This window comes from Numenius arquata, chromosome 14 (assembly GCF_964106895.1).
Source record: "Numenius arquata chromosome 14, bNumArq3.hap1.1, whole genome shotgun sequence".
Classification (NCBI taxonomy): Eukaryota; Metazoa; Chordata; class Aves; order Charadriiformes; family Scolopacidae; genus Numenius; species Numenius arquata.
The window spans coordinates 10333661-10354398 of NC_133589.1; the positions used below are offsets into that span (position 1 = coordinate 10333661).

At 41.7% G+C, this 20738-nt stretch overlaps 1 protein-coding gene across 1 annotated transcript; it reads left to right on the forward strand.

Annotated features, from left to right (window-relative positions):
- The first annotated feature begins 182 nt into the window (after positions 1-182).
- ABCC6 (ATP binding cassette subfamily C member 6) lies at positions 183-19386 on the forward strand. The gene is made up of 25 exons (XM_074158222.1): positions 183-265; positions 1169-1346; positions 1799-1960; positions 3498-3590; positions 3877-3921; positions 4183-4386; positions 5000-5146; positions 5862-5949; positions 6248-6314; positions 7041-7167; positions 7648-7824; positions 8235-8402; positions 8967-9150; positions 9641-9704; positions 10207-10327; positions 10878-11085; positions 12158-12468; positions 13212-13411; positions 14075-14201; positions 14805-14906; positions 15666-15812; positions 16357-16515; positions 16757-16923; positions 17410-17604; positions 18141-19386. The coding sequence occupies exons 1-25, from the start codon at positions 183-185 to the stop codon at positions 18247-18249; spliced, it is 3633 nt and encodes a 1210-aa protein (XP_074014323.1). The 3' UTR covers positions 18250-19386.
- Positions 19387-20738: the final 1352 nt, after the last annotated feature.

Genomic DNA, 20738 nt, shown 5'->3' on the forward strand with positions numbered 1-20738 from the left:
TCCCCAGGCTTTTTCCAGTTGTGGCTAGCTTTCTCATTCTTTCTTTCTTTAGAAAAATGGAGTCTGCTACATTTAAAAAGGGTCAGAAGAGTGAAACTGGCATAGCAGAAGCTGAAGAGACAGAGGTTCTACTGCAATCAGAGCACAGTCCAAGCGGGCCCTTACTGAAAGCATTTTGGAGCATGTTTGGAACCTATTTCCTTCTCAGCACTGTCTGCTTAGTTATCTGTGATGTCTTCTTGTTTTCCATCCCAAAGTTACTGAGGTATGTGCGTATTAGTAATGTATTTCTGTCACATGTACAAGATTGGTCTGTGCATGACCTCACACAGAGATGCGTAGGCCAGCACCCACAGAGGTGGACACGCAAACACTTATCTTTTGAAATCTCCTATTGTTAGTGAAAAGAGATGGATTATCATGTGTGCTAAGCCCACAGTCAACTCACTGGGGAAAAAAAAACAACAAACCACTGTTGAAAGCTGTGCACACTTTCTCCACTGCTGTATTCCAACAGTGGAAAGGACAGGCTGCATTAAGCTTTTTACTTTTCACTTTTACTAAGCCTTTTTACTTGACTAGAACAGGAGTGAGTTATTTGATGGTTCTACATATCACATCGTTTACACAGGCTGTCAACCACTTGCCGTAGTCTTAAGACTCCGTGTTGCCTGACTAATTATAAAGCACAGCTGTGCATCCTACACATCTTAAATAACTTTAGTTGACATAATGCTTTGTAGATTGTACTGGTACAACACAAACTTGCATTACAGTATATTTTCAAGGGCAAAAATCACTTCTTAGTCATTAAGATTAAGAGAAGTTGTGGAAATGTCAATGACTTCCTTAGATTATGGCTCCCAATTTGCATATTTATGAAAAATTCATGAAATTCAGGAGCCATCCTTAACACTGAAAATGAGGTCTCCACTGAGAAGATCCTGAGATCAGAGAGTGCTTCAGAACCAAGAATGGTCAAACGTCAGAAATCAGGATATTATAAGACATAGGATACTTAGGAGTTTTTCCAATTCTTCTGCTATTTTACCAATAAATGTCAGCCAGAAAGAATACAGAAACAAACCGTGGTATTTCTGCATTTTTGTGTGTCAGATATTTCGTCAGTTCTACATGGATTCATCAACATTTTGCTCTTGTCTTGTAGCCTTTTCCTGGAGTTCATTGAAGATCAAGAAGCACCTGGCTGGCATGGCTATTTCTATGCCTTTGCTATGTTCCTTTTGGCTTGTCTCCAGACTCTGTTTGAACAACGATATATGTACATGTGTCTTGTTCTGGGGTTGAGACTGAAAACTGCAGTAACAGGGCTTGTGTACAGGAAGGTGAGCCTGGAGCATCCTACTCAGCCTCATCTTCTTCTACTGCTACATTAGTAGTTTTGACATTTGTTTTTAACAATATTGGGGAGATGTTATTAGAAACTACTTTTGGGATGTAATTCTGGGCTATATTCATCTCTGAACAGCATGTGGGAGGTATTTTACTATTTGGTTTTCAGCTCTTGCCTCTGAAGGGAAAGCCAAGAAAAGGAAAGAGGAAAAAGCAACATAAACTTTCTTATGCTGTAGATTATGGTTGGAAAAAAGAGTACATTCTTCATCTTAAAGTGAAGTCACATATCCCAGGCAATAACGCGTTTTCAGTACCTAGGATTTGACATTTTTCTCCATCTGTTTTTTTTTTTTTTCTTTCTGTATAAGGAAAAGAAAATTGTTAGGTTTTTGGACCAAAGCTGTTTGACAACATCTTTCCTTTCTTCTCTACCCTTGTCTAGATCCTAGTTATGTCCAATGCATCAAGGAAAGCAGCAACAGTAGGTGAAATTGTTAATCTGGTATCTGTCGATGTCCAAAAGCTAATGGATCTGATTATCTATTTCAATGGGACCTGGCTTGCTCCTATTCGGATTATCATCTGCTTTGTCTTCTTGTGGCAGGTAAAATATGATAACAGTCCCTATCAATCCCTTCTTATTCTAGGTATCAAAGGAAAACGGTTTTCAAAATTCGGCTTAGAGCTTTGCTGGTCTGAATAACCTGAAATTGCCATATTTTTCTTAGCTCTGAAGCATTGTGGATTCACTTTTCTTTTTAGAAGATATTTTTATTGGTATAGAATCTTTACCTGATCCTTCATTTCATCTTCTCACCTGTATATTCAGCATTCGGTCTCTTGTAGGAAAAAGACTGTGAATATGGTTCTGCCTCAGATTTTCTTGTGTCACCTCTTTTTTTCAACCAAAATGTGGTGGCCCGGTGCAGGCTGAGAGTCCACTTTAAGCTCCTCAGCATAGTTACGGACCATAAAGGAGAATGGTCAGAAACAGCAAGTTGACATACTTCATCCTGAAGCCTGATTACCACAAGCTCAGTGAAACAGTGTGAAGTTATATGATACTCAGGAAAAGTATTGGATACACTGAATTTCGTAGGTATCAAGGAGTTTAGAAAGGAGAGAGAAAAACCTGAATTAGAAATACAAGATGATAATATAAAATATCCTTTTTTTCCCTTAATTCACTATATGCTATTTTCTCAGCAGGATAAAGCCCTATTTCTTAGTCCCTGTTTTTGGCAGCACATCAAATGGAAGTATGAGCACTATAGAGACAGGCGATTCCCAGGAGCTTTCCAGAGGCCTTTGAGACCTTCTTTTGCTAACCAGAATGGACTATGCCTTGTGCCTGGCAGGATAGTATGACCTTATAGTGATAGTATAGACTTTTGAAAAATCATCGTCACTTTTCTATCGATGTTGACAAGCTGAACATGGTTGCATGTAGTTGGAGCATAATTAACACTTTGTTTGCTAGTGTTCAGTGACCATTTGCATAGAGAATACTTCTATCTCTCTGTATATAGCAGCACTCACCTCTCTAGCCAACGTAAGCCACCTGTAGAGAGATGTAACTAAACCATGAGAAACAAGGTCTCTGTTTTGATACTCAAGTCATTATGAACCCTGGTAGCCAAGAGCTGTCCGAAGAGTACATGGCACAGTATGGTGCTACCATTTCATCTCATGAGTTGATGTAGCTTCAGACAAGCTGAGTTGTTTAGTTTGTTGACAGTTTGGGTTTGTTTTTTAAAACAAAACCTGGATTTGTTTCGGGTCACTTGCTTATGCCAGCCACAAGATGTCCTCCTTAACGCGTCCACGAACAGATGGGCAGGAACAGAAATGACTTGAATAGTCAGCATGCTTCTGGATCACTTTCAGCGCTAATGTAGTTCCTTTTTAGGGAAGCAAATAAATTCAGCAGAGCATGATGACAGGAGTTCCCCGGCCTGGAGAGCTAACAATCCACAGTACTTAGGGAGCACAATTCCCAGGAAAGGCAAAGGCAAGATTAGAGTAAAGCCTTAGCCATTAGGGATGTTAGGCATAAGTTCAAATAAGAGGGAAGGTGAGAGGGGGGGAATGGAAAACAGTCATTTCTAGTAATCTTCCTCTTTCCTTTTCTCTCCTGGCAGCTTCTTGGGCCATCTGCCTTGGCTTCAATTGCTGTATTCCTTTTTCTTTTGCCTCTGAATTTTGTGATCACCAAGAAGAGGAGTCAGTTTCAGGTACATTTTGCTTCATAAAAATGAAGTGGTTTACTGATGAATAATGCTAGGATACTACTTTTAAATCCAAGTTAAGGGCTGCCGTGCTCTTCCAGAAAAGGATCACATGGAACCCAAAGCTACTGATGATTACATCAGGCATGATGGGAAGGAAAAAAAAAAAGAAAAACTGTACTGAAAAATGTACTAAAAAAAATGTAAAAAATGGACTGAAGTATATCACTAACATTTGACATAAAGTGATAGCTTAATATTTATTATTCATGCTGACCGTGACTGTCTGAAGGAACATAGGAGGATTCGAAGCCTGAAAAGCTTCTTGAAGTTTAGAGTAAGCTCTTGCATGTTCAGTCTTTTGCCTTGTTTGCCCACCTTTTCTGTGTTTTTTATGTATTGCCAGTAAAAATAAAGCTCTGAAGATGAAAAGCAAAATATTTCCTAGCCTGGAAGATTCATAAGCAAAACAGTATACACAGCTCAACTGCAGGGAAATTTATTCAGAATTCATAGGCAGGAATAAGGAGTTTTTCAGAATAATTGCACTGTTAAACATTCAACCTATTAAATGATGAAAGTCAAACATTTATTACAGGAGATACAAATGAAACATAAAGATGAGCGGGCCAAACTCACCAATGCCATTCTCAGCGACATTAAAGTAATCAAACTGTATGGCTGGGAGAAAACCTTCATGGAGAAAGTGCTTGATATCCGGAAGCAAGAACTTCAGGCCCTAAAAAAATCTCAGATTCTCTTCTCAGCATCTCTGGCTTCTTTCCATTCATCAACTTTCCTGGTGAGTGGTTCACCTTCCTACATAAAACATGCTATTACTTCTGTTTCTCTTTGTACTCCCGTCTGGACAGATTTTTTCCTGTGGGACAGCTAAAGATAAACTCTGCGTGGAGGAGTTGGTGGTCTCACAGGAGTTTCTGAGCCCCAGTGGAATCAGCCACACAGACATTTACACTGTCCTAACAGTTCCATGGACAAGTCGTCAGGTCTGGCAACGTGCTCCAGGCAGACTGAGCCTGCTTTGCAAGAACCACCTGGAGACCTCCAGCTGGGCAGAGTTCATGGCACAGTCTTGGCAGCCACTTTTGCACTTGCTGTTGCAGCTCAGCCATATGTGTTTTCTATGGAAAATGGCTGTGCTTTCACCTTGCTGTGGTTGCAACAACAAAACTTCCTTAAAGCAGAGCAAGCATAAAATGATCAGACTTGGTTTTATCACCAACATGCAAGACCTTTGCCTCTGACATTTGCAAGACGGTACCATGTATGTGGGTGATGATAGTCTGGATTTAACTAAATGGGTTCTAGGGTCTTTGGGAAGGGGCCTGTCACCCTTGAACCATTCTCTTCCCTGTCTGATGCAAATGGTTTGCTTTTCCTTTGCTCCCTTTCAGATTGCATTTGTCATGTTTGCTGTCTACACCCTGGTGGATACCACACACGTCCTGGATGCTCAGAAGGCCTTTGTATCTTTAACACTGATCAGTATTCTCAACACTGCACACTCCTTCCTGCCATTCTCCATAAATGCTGCTGTCCAGGTTAATTGCAGGCTATGTTCCTTTTTCTTTGGCCATAGGTGATTTTTTACATATCACCACGAACAGGTAAATGTAGGGATTTCTTAGGGCTTTGAACATCAGGGCTAGCTATTTAATTGCTATTGTGAAATAGTGAAGTGCAAAGACTTGCAGCTAAAGGTACTTTGTAGTTTTGTTTTCAGAAAGGCTCTATACATTGACAAAACAGTCACCAAGAACAATTCTTAAGTCTTTTGAGGCCAATCACAAGGACCATTAGATCTCAGAGGTGCTTCCAGTTCTGTTTTTAACCACAGAAATCTGAATAGATGGAGCAAAATCTCCATGGGAGATCAGCAGAAACCCGGTTAGCCCAGGCCAGAGAGAAAAGCAAGTCCTTGTCCAGTAAGAAATTGGGAAATTGCATTTCCTTCTTGCACCCTAAGAAGACTGCCACAACTCCTCACGTACAGAAGCAATCATTGGTAAGGTTGGAGGATGAACTGGAGAAAAAACCACTAATTTCACTGCGTGAACAGAAGCAAAAACACAGGGAAGAATATGGGGTTTTTGCTAAGTAAAGTGGAAATAAAGGCAGTTAACATGAGGAAGAACTGCATTTGTCAATCTAAGCACCTAGTCAACAGGCTAAGCGGGTCTTCAAGATGAGTCTTCACTTTGGGTTGTAGCTCCTTTTCTGTTCCAAATTATTCTTTTGTGTGCTTCTTCATTTCAGGCCAAAGTTTCTTTAAACCGCTTAGCGACTTTTCTGAATCTGGAAGAACTGAATCCTGAGAGCTCAAGCAGAATCACTTCTGACTGTGGTGAGCTTCTATGTTAGCACTGTCATCTTGTAAGAGGAGTAGCTTCCATTGTTCAGCTTCCACTCTTTTCTCTCTTGACTATTGTAGGCACCCTTGTTTGCCCCTCTGTGTCACTTTCTCTCTCAGGCCTATTTATTTCTAAAGATGAAATCTAATCTGGTAATTAACCCCTTCTTTCTATACTTAAGGTTCATTTTATGTAATATAAATACACACTGACACATAAAGTCAAATAAACAGGAATGTTTCTGTACCTACGTTTGAATTTACAAGTGTTTTATTTCTTCTTATATTTTAGTACAGGCAAGTATCACCATAAGAAATGGGACTTTTTGCTGGAGCAAAGAAACCTCCTGTCTTAGAAGGTACAGACTTACCCTTAGTCATCTCAGTTCTGTAGATCAGGGTGGATGCTGAATGAAGTAATTCCTCAAGGCCCAAGTGAAACCAGTGTGGAATATTTAGAGGCTTCTGAGTTTGCTTCATATTTAACGTTGAATTCTGAAAATTATAAAGTCAGACAAAATGTAATCTTGCTTTTATGCCTGGGAGCATATAAATGGGAAGATGCCTGTATCTGGATGTTGCCTTAATATACGGAGACTGCTTTCTTTACACAATTTTCTTGTCCAAATATGAAATTACAGTAATTTAAGTCAAAAAAGTAGAGTTGATGGTATGCAGATATTATATAAAACATCACTACTTGCCTATTTCAAAAAGGCATTGCGACTTTAGAGAAGAAACAGTGTTGAAAAGTTCTGATGTTCAAGAATGTTCTATATCCAATGCTTTGGGATAGCCTGTCTCCAAGAGTGGGGACCTGAGTCTTGGATCTGGGTTTGAAACTCAAATGGAGATGTGGATGAAGACTTTCTGGTTACAGGTGTCTTTGAAGGGATGACTCCTGTTCTGCTGCAAAAAGTCAGCATGACAGGAAGAATAACCCTGTGTAACTGAGGCCTCAAATATGAAGTTAGGGGGGTTAGTTGGTATATTTTTATTGCTACAAAACAGTAGCAAGAATTTTCGTCATTTTCTTTTCAGAAAGTGTATCTAAAAGGTGATAAGAGATTACCTTTTCTCTCTAGAATAGATCTTACTGTGCCCCAAGGCTCCTTGCTTGCTGTAGTTGGCCAGGTGGGTGCTGGAAAGTCCTCATTGCTGTCAGCATTACTCGGTGAGCTGGAGAAGACGGATGGCTGCATGACCATGAAGGTATATTTTCCCCTGAGTGTTTGCTTCTAATTAGGCTGTCTTCAGGAACAGTAAGGTATTAACTAAGGCATCACATACTTGATGAAGACCCATTTACTGCTGAATTTTAACAAAGGCTGTAGGTAGGAGCCTGCATTTAATTATCTGAAGGTGCTTAAGACCTCTCAGATGAGCCTGGCCCTTGGGAATGGGAACCAGAACAGGACTTCAAAGATCCAGTTACATTTCCCACTCTGACAGTGAGCTGAAGTGCCATTCTGGTAAATCGCGGCATGTACTTGCACTTGTTTCCTCCTCTATAAGGTAATAAGACTGCAGACTCACACTTTGCAAAGCCCTCTGAGACCTGTTAATGGTGATGATTATTCCAGATTTCTGTAAAGCTAATTAGGAGAGTTTTTCTTCAAAGATGGGTTCCTACAGTGTCAAGTTGAGCTTATGAATAAGATTGTTAACATTCTTCTACTTCCATTTTTATAGGGCACTGCAGCTTATGTCCCCCAGCAAGCCTGGATACAAAATGCTTCAGTGGAAGATAATATTCTCTTTGGGAAAGAGATGGATGAAACATGGTTCAATAGAGTGATACATGCTTGTGCACTGCAACCTGATTTGGAGTGCTTCCCTGCAGGGCAGAAGAGTGAAATAGGAGAGAAGGTACTGGCTTAGGTTTATATTTTGGCCAGCTTTTCCATGAGCAGCTACAACTTTGGGCGTCCTGCTTAAAAACACCTACAAAAGGACTAAACTTGCAGGGGGCAGGTGCACAGTAATTTCTGAGAAGTTGGGCCATGATTTAATGGGGCCTGAAGCCCACCTCCTGACAGTTAACCTAACCAGAGATATGAGAGTCGCTCAAGACAAAAATCAACAAATCCAGGTCATTCTTGGGTCCTCTTTGCAGGAGAGTGGAGTTGCCCAAGAGCATCTGCCTCCAACTCAGGAGCCCTATTTGGAGGGAGGGAGAGGAGAGAGATATGCAGTGATTTAAAAATAAGGAAGTCATAAAACTTCAGTGTAAAATAGAACCAACAGTTGCAATAAACAGTGTCAATACTTTTTTACAGGGAATAAATATATCTGGAGGGCAGAAGCAAAGAGTGAACCTTGCTCGTGCCGTGTACCAGAAGGCTTCGATTTACCTACTAGATGACCCCCTCTCGGCTGTTGATGCCCATGTTGGACAGCACATTTTTGAACATGTTCTGGGACCCAATGGCTTACTGAAGGACAAGGTGTGTTGTAATTTCTGAACTGTAAAAGATTACAAAATGTATCTAATTACCGGGGCCCCTGAAATGTTTCCAGTAAGTTGGGTTACTCCCTTTATCCAAGACTCCTGAATTCTTTTTTGCTAGTGGCAGCAGGTGTGCTACTATTAACAACACTGGGAGTGGAATGGGTCACCTCTGCAGTCCACACAGCACATGGAAGTCCTGCAGCGAATCTGACTTAGGAGGAAGACTGAAAAGTTTAGGTTCTCCTGAAAGACTGTCTTTATCCTCATGCAAACCACATGCCTAGTTCCAGCCTTACTTCTACAGCAAGTTTATAGTTGATCACCCCTCCACTCCCAAGTTCTGCACTTTCAGAACAGGCAGAAAGCTGTGCTGCAAAGATAAACTTCATCAAAGAGACAGTCAGAAGTGATAGGGATAAATAACAAAAATATCTCCAAGTTAGTAAAAATCATAGCTCACACTGAGTACGTCTTTCTTCAGAAGACAGCTGACTGCAGCAGTTCGAATGAGCAGGGAAACACCTGAACAATTTTAACTGTTTCCTGTTCATTCAAGCAGACTCGCGTGCTGGTGACTCACACAATCAACATTTTGCCTCAAGTGGACAACATTGTTTTTCTGGTGGATGGAACTATCTCAGAAATAGGTTCCTACCAAGAACTTCTGCAGAGAAATGGGGCCTTTGCAGAATTTCTTCATTCACACATTACTGCAGAAGAGAAGGCAGGCACTGGTTTTCCAGGTAACCCAAATGAATTAAAATCATTTTTCCTAGGTCTATCAGTCAATTGTTTCCTTAATATTATGCTTAACATTAAAGAACTGGGGGCGAGGGGGTCAGCTACTGATCACGGGAAGAGGGAAAAGAGAATAAAACTGGAAAAGCCAGTCTTATATTTGTTTTATTATGGACATTTAAAGCCAAGATCCAATCACAGTAAGCTGTCACTTTGTGTGGGGAAAAATATGTCTGTCAAATTAGCTGACCCATCACCTCAAAATTGGTTCTTGAATAAACAGTTTCATCTTAGTAGACAACAGTCATGGAGTAAGCAGAATTACTCACTATATATACTGTTCTTCAAGCCTCACCTTGATATTTCTAGATATTTCTGCCCTTAGAAACAATTCTTTGTAATGAATTTTTCTTCCCTATTACCAGTCTCTCAAAAGTTATACAGGACAAAATAGGATTCTAAAACATTTAGAAAAGAAATGCATTTATTTCACAGCTACAGGAGACGCGAGATGCACCATCACCTCTAGAAATGGTCCATCACAGGGGAAGCTCTCTAGGTAAGCTCAATGCTGTCTCAGGCACTGAAGAACTTGCTCCAAAAGCCCATACTTACTGGATATTATACAGGTTTGGGATTGATCTGTAAATTCATAGTACTAGCAAACAAGAAAAACTCAAGAATAGGTAAGAAACTGCTTTTGAATGTGGAGGTTGACCGACATTTTCTCCATATTTCACAGGGAGCCAGAATTTATTCCAGAGCTCACTTACAAAGCATGTTGATACATTTGCTTGCTGTTCACTTCCCAGTGGGGCTGTAAGGTCCGACTCACTTCAAACCAGCCACAGCCAGTGAATGCCTGAAGCCTCTGTCAATAGCTTGACAGAGCCCAGTCCCTGTGATAAATATGCACAATGATTTGGGTCACTCTGGAAGACGCCGAAAACTGCAGCCCTAAAATAAGCATGAATATAGGGGTGGATGGATAAGGAGATCCAACTTTAAAATACTTATTACCTTGGCTAAAAATTGAAAGGATTTTTGTTTTCTTTCTGAAGTGACAGTTCAGTCAAATCTTCTGCTATGGAAAGGGAAACCATTCCTGTAAGCCAAGACTGTCCCACTGCTCCAGCCACCAAAGGAAGATTAACCAAGGGAGAGAAAACTCAGCATGGCAGGGTAAGCACAGCAGCTTCCTATAAAGGCAAAGACACACACCATGGGTTCATTGCTGACCTACTCATGGCAGACAGGTCAGCTCACCACCTAAGTTAAACCAGTGCAACTCAACTCATTATTTTACATAGCACCTTCAATGCAAACTGTATCTCCCTGGATGCTCTGATCTAAGCACTGGTTCCAAAGTAGGAATAATGCAGGTATATTACAGAAAGCACATTCTCACTCACACCAAGAACAAATGAAAACCACTGACCAGCATAAGGAAAACCTTACATGCATTTCAGCAGTAACATGAGCCTATTGCAATAACATTCATCAGTTGATAATAATTGCTCATTAACACCTTGGATTTATTTAAGCATGGCTTCATTATTCATCCATGAGGAAAACAAGAAAAGAATTAAGATGTTTTCTATGACCCACAACATATAACCAAGTACATATACCATAATAAATCATTCCTTGTTGCAAAGCTGCTTTTCCTTGCTAACAAGCTTGATCCTCCCAACCTCTCCTCCTATATTTTTCCCCAATTGTGTCACTCTAGGTTAATACTTTGATTTATGCAGCCTACCTGAAGGTGATGAGCTTACCACTGTGTGTATACATCATTCTGTTGTTCATGTGTCAGCAAGCTGTGTCCTTTTCTCGTGGTTACTGGCTCAGCATTTGGACAGATGACCCTGTTCACAATGGGACACAACAGCACACGGAGCTGAGAGTTGCAGTCTTTGGTGCACTAGGAGTCATTCAAGGTTCGTTTAACTTGCTCACCTAATTCTTCTCTGTATTTCTATCTCCCTTTCCCATATCCAGGAAGTTGTCTCAGAATATAAGCAAGTGCATACCCATGGGCTTTTAGCCTCCTGGGCTTTTGGCACCAGCCCTAAAGGTTTGGCACAAGACCTAAAACTACAGGCTCTGACGCACAGAGAGGATTTCTGAGAGATCCGAACAATATTTCCAGTGTTGCTGCCTGAAATTCCACTTCATGGTGTGCTAGAAGTGGTTTTCTGTGCCCTTCAGAAGACCATGATGAATAGTTCCTCTGTATTTCCTGGTGGTACTAAATGACCTGAGCCTCTAAAATACATTCAGCAATGGAAGAACTACAACATCCTTATTTTTGTATCCTGCCCCTTGAATTCAACATCTTCTGTGTATCTTTCTTCCTCTTATCCCTTTCCGTTCCTCCAATATAAATTAATCATTTCAAAGTGCAAGCGGTGACTCTATGCTGAGTTAAACCTTGGTTTTGGTCTTTTGAGTGTAAAGAGAGAGAAAGAGAAAGAGGAACACATGGAATTCTACATTTTTTTAATCTTTCTCTTTAAAAATGGCTACAATTCTTCAGGTCAGTCTTTAAATTAAAAAAAAAAAAGTTAACTTGTTTTAGGACAGAAATCAAATCTAGAAAAATCTCAGCCCTAGTGACAAAAGATTGAGAAAGCTTTGAACAAGTTGAAGGGCATGGGAACCCTTCTGTGCCAACGGTGAATCTGTAGGCAGGAAACCTAAGACTTTGATCCAGTCAAGCTCATTTTGTGTAGAATAAAGAATTTGTTTTGTGCATTTATGTTGCTTAATCCATGGCCACCATCAAGCTTGCTTAGAAGGTCTTCCACCCCTCTGTAACTGCCCTGCATAAAGGGTAATTTACCCTGCAGCTCTGAGGCTTTGCATAATTGCTACCACTTCAGAGAGAAAGTCAGCTCCTTTCGCTAGTATAGCATTCACAGTACTAAGTGAAAATCATGATCTCACAAAGGAGAACTCCAAGGGGAGTTTATTCAGACCTAGTAATAATTATTATTTTTTGTATTACAGCCCTTGGCAGATTTGTCTCCACAGCAGCAGTCCTTCTAGGTGGCGTGTTAGCATCGCACAAGCTGTTTCTGCAGTTGCTGAGGAATGTTGCTAGATCCCCAATGGTCTTCTTTGAGCAAACACCCATTGGAAGCTTGCTGAACCGCTTCTCCAGAGAAATGGATGCTATTGATTCTGTCATCCCTGACAAGCTGAAGTCCTTACTGGGATTCTTGTTCAACTTGCTGGAGATCTACCTTGTGATAATAGTGGCTACACCAAGGGCAGCAATGGCCATAGTGCCCTTGACTGTTCTTTATGCTGCAATCCAGGTAGGAGCTCAGAGAGATACACAGGCAGGAGAGGCTGAAGCAACAGGGCTGTGCCCCTGCAGAAAGCCTCCTTGCATTTCTCGGGAACAGAGACATGCAGAAACTAGTTTCATCATCTCAAATTGCATCTGAACAAGAGTAATGTGTTCTTCCCACATCACCTCAGCCTTGCACAGCATCCCAGAGACCTCACAAAGAGGCTTGTGCTTTTCTGATGTCCAGATTGGATCTGGAGCTATCTTGTCTCTCTTAGTGTAAATGCAATTGCATTAAGGCCAAAGGCATTTTTTCTTTCCTCCAGAATTCCTAGACTGCTTTTTAATATATCCATGTATGCCATGCACCTCTCCTTGTTGGGCTCTGAAACCTCAAATGCTTTGCCAGCTAGGACTTAACGTGAGGGCAGGGCAAGTAAGGGTGCAAGTAATACCTCTGTTCTCCATCAAGCAAAAGGCCAGTCTACAGGAGAAAGTAGGTGTGAGTTTAGAGGTTTTGCAAGTTGAGAGTACCCTGGCTGCTTTGCATTAACTAACCACAGGATTATTCTTAATGAAGATAGGACAGCACAGGCAGAAACACTACCTCACCTTTTAAGGGCATCTCCTACCTGCACATTAGGTTTTATAACACTAGGATAGTACGTACCATTACGCTTGTTGAGGCCTTCCCAAATTTTCTGTGAAGCACCTCCCCAGATGCATAAACCTTCTAATCACTTCCCCTTCCATTTCCCTTTGTACCAGCACTTCTACGTCATCACCTCCTGCCAGCTGAGACGCAGAGAGGCTGCCAGCAGGTCACCCATCTACTCCCACATCTCAGAAACTTTCCAGGGGAGCACTGTGATCCGTGCTTACAAGGACCAGGAGAGGTTTATTTTGAAGAACAACTTTCTAGTGGATGAGAATCAGCGAATATGCTTCCCTGGAGCAGTTGCTGACAGGTACAAATCTGCAGTATAAAAAAAAAAAGATAAATTTTTTTTCACAGCCTTGGTGAGTGGAGATAACTACTCTTGGGGCTTGGGTGGAAGTACATAAAAGATGAGCCAGTGGTGCAGTGTTTTGGGAGGGGGGTAGCCTCTTTCATTATCACTCACGCTGTGCCCCTCTCTGGCAACGTGCCCCTCACACAACCAATGTGGCCCCATCTCTGTTGGGTGGCGGGGCACGCACACATGCTGACACACTGCTAGAGGTATCACGGTGTCCAAAATGCAGAAAGCTGTAGTACATGCCTGGTGAGGCCCATCCTCACGTGACAGAGTTTTTGAGGCCTGTGGTACACACAGAACCCATCAGACAACAGAGCCATCGTGAAACAAGTGAGGAGTACCAGAAGGAGTGAGAGATGTTAGACCAGCTCATCCAAGACACTGTGTGCTGGCTGCTCTCATCCAACAGGCCTTGGAGAAAATCCTAACACAGACCGCAAGCGAACCAGTTCAGACAGACTGGAGCCATTCATGGCCAGGGCGTGACAAGAGCTCTGTCGAGCATTCTGTATCCCGGCAGCTCCACAAGTATTTTGCAAAGTAATCACAGATTCTGTTGGGAGAAAGGAAGAGATCACGCAGCAACAGCCCTGTACTCTCCTCCTCTTGCAGGTGGCTTGCTACAAACCTGGAGTTTCTAGGCAATGGCCTCGTGTTGTTTGCAGCACTATTTGCAGCAATGGCCAGAACACATCTTAGTCCAGGAACTGTTGGCTTCTCTGTTTCATACGCTCTTCAGGTAACTCAGTGTTGAAGTAATATCATGCTTGCCTTTTATCAAAAGCAACTTGCATTTTAATTTCTGCTACCATTTTAATTTCTTAGGAATCATGACCTATTTCTGTGGCTTTCTAGATGCCTTCTCCTACCAAACCCTGCTGTCACTGCTGAAACTCAGAGCATCTGGAGCACATGGCCCCTTAGAGAGTGAACCTCAAACACATGCACCAGCCATCTTTTCCCTCCTGCCTCTGAACTCATATTTAATCACAGCATGCTGTGAGCAACTGAAGCAAGGTCTTCAGTATCTACTTGCAGACTAGTTACACAATAGCCTGAGAAACAGCTACACTATTTTCTAGCATCCAAGTCAGTAGCATTTCATTCTCTGTAAACTTGCTGAGAAGCTATGGGGGGAGCTGGCTAGGCTCTTTAAACACAGCTTTACAAACACTTTCACAAGGATCCATGGTTATTTCTTAGCCTTTTAAGGGATGATTTCTCAAGTAATTAGCTGATGAGGAGGTCTTTATAAATAAACATTAAGACAAAGTACCAGGTACCTCGCAAGCATGGGTCAAGACTTATTTTATCTGCCATAATACTTGTTTCTTTCTGCTAGATAACTGGTGTTCTGAACTGGATGGTGCGCTCCTGGACGGAGATAGAGAACAACATTGTTTCTGTGGAGAGAGTGAGAGAATACTTGAAGGCTCCTAAGGAGGTATCTAACCAACTTAATCTAACTGACCTTACTAGCAGAGGGGAACATCTCTGCAAACTGAACAAGTAACTGTTCTGTTCCACCTGGACAACCCCCCCACCACCAGTTTTTCCCTTCTAAAAGGCCAGTTATGTTTTCTGTAAAGAACTGCAGTGTTTGGTTTTTATCCAACTGACTAGACTTGTTTTATAACCTCTGATCATCATTATTTCCTTAAGACAGTTAAGCATTAGATTGCCATTAAAATAGCTTTACTTGGTAACACTCATGGAATGAGCCATATTTTCTGCCCATATTTGGAGTATGTATTTATTGTGTGAGTTCAGATGCAACTCTGATAACTGATGGCTGCTAGATAGCCTTTTAGCCACTAAAAGTCTCTAGTGCAATCATTTTTGTTCTGTAATCATTGAAATTGTTTCTCCATATGCTGCCCTGAGGTGCTACTAAAGGAGACTTTCACAGTTCTGTTTACAGGGGCATATAAATCTTTTTTAATTGAACCACATAATGTCAGAACTCTGACATGCAACAAATGTTTATCTCCATTTTCAGATACGACAATTGGCATCTTTGCATAAAGTAAAAAGTCAACATTTGCAATATGAAAGTTAAAGTCCCTTTTCTCTTTTGGAAACAGTAAATAGATTGGGGAAATTTGGCACAGATGTCTTCATAAGCTTCCCGTTTCAGTACGGCCACTTGATTTGGTAATTTAAAATCAGCTTTATATGTAACTGTTTGTTTTCATGTGTTTAGGCACCCTGGACTCTGAATGGCAAACTTCAAGATCAAGTTTGGCCCACTGAAGGAAGAATTGAATTTAGAAACTATAGTTTGCGATACAGGCCAAATTTGGAGTTAGCACTGAAGCGTATCAGTCTAACCATTAATGGGCAAGAGAAGGTAAGAAGAGCCATTTGTTTCAGAAGAGCCATGAGGTGTGAACTGTGCTTTGCAGTGATCGGATCTGGGACACGCAGTCCCTGCCCTACACCAAGGTACAGTCACTTGCAAGCGTGAAAGCTGCAGTAAGGTAGGAGCCCTTCTATCACCCTGCATGCCTCTTCTAGTACAAGGAAGTGTTTCCAGAATTGCTGCATACACTAGACATTCTTCTGAGGGAAATTCCATTTCACAGAAGGTTAGCAGTTACAGCAAAGGAATTTCACTTTTTAAATCTAGTGCCACATCAAGGTCCTGTCCTGCTGCCAAGTCTTGTAGTTATTCTTCCCATCAAAGGCTTTCAAGATTCCTTTTCATACAAAACATTACAAATTATACCCCTTTAAGAATGTATTGCTAGACTATGAATCTTGAACAGCCCTGAAGATATGATCCATGCAAAGCTGTCTCTCTTCAAAAGGCCAAGAGCAATTACATGACAGGTCTGTCCAACTGTTGAAAATAATCAACATCAAAACCAAAAGCTTCCCATTGCACTTTACAGATCGGCATAACTGGAAGAACAGGAGCTGGGAAATCTACTCTTGCTGCGGGATTGCTGCGATTAGTGGAAGCTGCAGAAGGAGCGATCCTAATTGATGGAGTAGATATTGTTCAACTAGGTCTCCATGACCTCAGAACCAAGATAACTGTCATTCCCCAGGTACGAAATTAATTTCCAAAATGCTCCAGCAGTGTTGTAAGCCTTAACACCTAGGCAGGGTGTATAAAGATTCTGTGAGAGGAGAGACATTCAGAAATTTCAAAGTAGGAAATAACCTCTCTGCCATGCTGGTCTCCCATGCAATGTGACATTAGCCACAGATTTGCACCCAGCAGGGAAAACCAGAGAGCTCGTTTATATAATTCATTTCAGGAGTTGTTTGTACTGTCTCTGTGCTCAGGATCCAGTTTTGTTTTCTGGCTCTTTAAGAATGAATCTCGACCCATTAAACCGATGCACTGATGCAGACATCTGGACAGCTTTGGAACTGACTCAGCTCAAGAACTTTGTTGCAGATTTGCCAGATCAGTTGGAATATAAGTGCACTGACCAAGGGGAAAACCTAAGGTACCTTATCTGCAGAAAGGCAGTGGCAGGGCAGTGCCAGCCCATGGGCCAGGAGAACATACAACCAGTGGGACAAGGAGTATAATTAATTTAAAAAAAAATAAAAAAAGGTATCCAGAATCCAGACAGCAAATTGCTGCATTATTGTCTTGTTTAGCAGCATGAAATCAGATCATAAGACACCAAGTGGAAGACCTTTGAGACTTAATCATTGTGGTGGCTTATGTTTCTGTAGTGTTTTACACACTGGAATCCTATTCCAAGTGCAGGTCTTCCGTGTGCTATAGCAATACACTCCCTTCATTGCCTTTTTGTTGCATGCTGTTGTTTCATGCTGTTACCTGCAGGTGCCACCGGCCCTAATCACCCTTTCCCTGACCCTGAACAATCACCTTTTTGTTACTATTTTCAAATTAATCACATATTGTGACCCCAGGGAAAAGTGACTACTGCTCTCAGTTTACCCACCCCTCTTCTTACTTGCAGCACTGGTCAGAAACAGCTGGTTTGTCTGGCCAGAGCACTGCTTCGGAAAGCCAAAATCCTCATTCTAGATGAGGCCACAGCAGCAGTAGATTTAGAAACTGATCTTCAGATTCAGTCCACCCTGAGGGCTCACTTCAAAGACAGCACGGTGTTGACAATAGCTCACCGGATAAACACCATCATGGACTGCGACAGGTAATATCTTCAGCCACTTTCCCAAGGAGGAAGGCAGGCACAGGCAACCTGTGTGCACTAGACAAACCAGTGTTAGTGAGCAGCAATTGCATTTCTGTTATTTTCTTGTTTAACCCTCAAAACTTTGCTTTAGAGATTGTAGGAGCTATCTTACATCAGCTAGGCACCAATAGATTAAACGAAGTCCATTTATTCTCACATGATGCTGTGTCATACCCCTTTTTCATCACTGACAGTAAAACCATGGCTACTGCTCTTTGCTTCATCTGAAAATCATGAAGCTAAAACACATTTCACAAATCTTGCTCCAGTCTCAGTTGCCAAAAACTCTCCTCCCACAAACTCAGTACTTTAATAGTCACTCATCAGAAACCTATTTCTATCCCACAGCTGTTTCCCAGCTGAAAAGCTGCTGAAAAGCTTGAATAACAAGCAAGTACTGACACCTGCTTTAGAAATAAGTAGAAATAAATAACTAAGTTTATTACAGCTGCTGGTATATCCCCAAGCTTACACTTCTGTTTTAATTTTCACAGGATTTTAGTCTTGGACAATGGTCGGATAGCTGAATTTGATACTCTGGAAAACTTAATAGCTCAGAAGGGACTGTTCTACAGACTGATGGAAGAATCGGGCCTTGCGTGACTCACTCGCAGAGTATACCATAATGCCACTGCTATCAGGAATAATGGATCTTGTAATTGAATTATCTCGGTTTCACTCTAAATTGCTTGACACTCAACCAAATCTTGTCTGAGCTATAACCGCAGTGAGTAGATGAAAAGGGATGAAAAGGGATATACATGTTATTTCCATAGGAAACTTAGCAATTCCATTTTCATTATGTTTCCAGATACCAAAACCTCACTCTTCTGTTGAAAATGAGCCAGCCAGAACTTAAACACCTTGTTGCTTTTATGGTATAAAAAGCAAACAAGCCAGAAGAAAAAGACCACAGCCTTTCTGATTTATACTATAAACGGAGCCCAAATATACTGTCATACTTAAAGATTACACAGATTCTTTTTAAAAGCCAATAAGAGTTTATGGACAGTAAACAAGAATTTAACTGGTAGCAAGAAAACTTCGCTGTTTACAGCTTGTCCTGAAGCTCCAGCCAGGTCAAATTTAGTGTTTTGCCAGTGTCGTAAGGACCACTCACCTGAGCGCTGTTCTTACGCAGCTGTGGGGGACTCCAAGGCAGCGGCTGGATCTTGTCACCCCAAGTGCACAAAGCTGAGGGCATAGGAAAAGGAAGTGGGATGCCACTAAGCACAAGAGCTTACGGCTGCCACAGGCTGCCTGTTATCACAGCTGGGGGATCAGATTCATGCCCTCTCTTTCTGTGTCAGTTCTGGATGCCAACATTCCCAAATCGAATTTGGCCACAAGGAATTTGCGTGGTGGAAAGTCTCCTCCTCTGATCCCTGCAGTGTGGAGGTCTGGCAGATGGGGAAAGTAGCAGGGACTCACCTGTCAAGCTGGTGGTTCGTTCCTGGTTTTCTTCTTGAGTGCAGGTTTGCCTCCGGCATGTGCCACCCGGGTGCCGCAGAGCCTCTGGCATGGCCATCTTTCGCATGTTACTTTAAAAAGCCAAAATGGCAACTGAAAGCAAAGCCTTCCTGGGCTTCCCACAGCACTGAGCAGCTGCGGTCAGAGCTGTCCCCAGGTCTCAGGAATCCCAACAAGAAAATGTGACAAATCACTGTGAGATACTGCCGTTTACTGTGACTTTTGTTAAAGGACTTAATTTTCTAGAAAGCTGAAATAAAAATAGAATCAAGTATTGAAATGTCTCTCTTCAGTGAGAAAAAGTAAATATAGTATAAAAAGGAGCAACGGGGGAGGGACGAGAGAGTTCGAAATGGCAGGAATCAACCCACACCAGTGAAACCCAGCAGTTCCTGCTCCGGCAGCTGTTCTGTAGCCTCTTCACCCACGGTAGGAGCAGTTAAGAGTTTCTGCTGGACAAGTGCTTGCGATACCGAAGTCCTGTCTCGGCTTGCTGCCACCCTGGTGCTCAAATACCAGGAAAGAGGCGATATTTTCCCTCTATTTTCTCCAAACCTTACTCAAGGGCATAGACAAAAAAAAATAAAAAAAAATCCCAACAACAGATACAAGTTAGAAGCACTCTAAAGGTTTATCGATGGATCTCAAAAGCAGGAGCATTTACAACTAGTCAGATATAAGTTTGGTATTTTAACTGAGGTCAAAGAGGAACAGAAGTGCCCACGTTGCTGGGTAATTCTGGAACAGACATCTTTTAGCATACCATAATCTCTGATATAAACATCTTTAAATGCTCGCTGTCAGTTCCTAAGTTGGTAATGAAGAGAGAAGGCAACAGAAGGAGAAAATAATCAAAACGTACTTTCACACTGGTAATTTCTGAAAGAGCGCAGTTTTCCTGTTGGCTTGCACAAAGTAAGAGCAAGCAAAAATATCATCAGCTTTCACGGGTCAAGCTGGGCTGAAAAGGCAAAAGAAAAGAGATTCCCAAAATTACATTTGACAAAACCCCCCGTGTTTCAGATGAGCCAGAGTCCCCAACTTTATGCCCAAGTGCTACTGTAAGTAAGTGACAAATCGGGAGCTCAAGTCTCACAAAAAAAGGTGACAGTCGTCACAAGGAAGGTATCTGGAAGTTGGTTAAAGCAAAATATATGAAGGAGTTAATGCTTGGAGATACCATCCTTTCTTGAAAATCTAGTTTAAGGAACAGAAAGCAGTGTTTAAAAGGACAGGTCTGCTGGGTCTTTGCAGAGGTACTTCTTCCTAGATTAGACTATTTGAATTACGCAATTAGCACAGGAGGTAACTACAGCAGGCTCATGAATGGCACCAGACTCTCCTGTATTGGGCGTCACAAGCTGTCAGGCTGGATTTTACTCACCCCAAAGTGCTGCAAGTGTCCCAGGTACTAAATAAGGTTTAGGTCCAAACACACGCGAAAAAAAAAAAAAAAAAAACCCAAAAAAGTAAAAACAGATTAAATTAGGAAAATCTACTTGTTTTAATGCCAGACTCTAATACCTTACCTTGCAGCAAGCTGTATTGTTTCCTGCAACTGGTCCCAGTAACACTGCATGCAGGGATCAGTATGCGGCCCTCTCTTTCCCAGCTGGAACAGG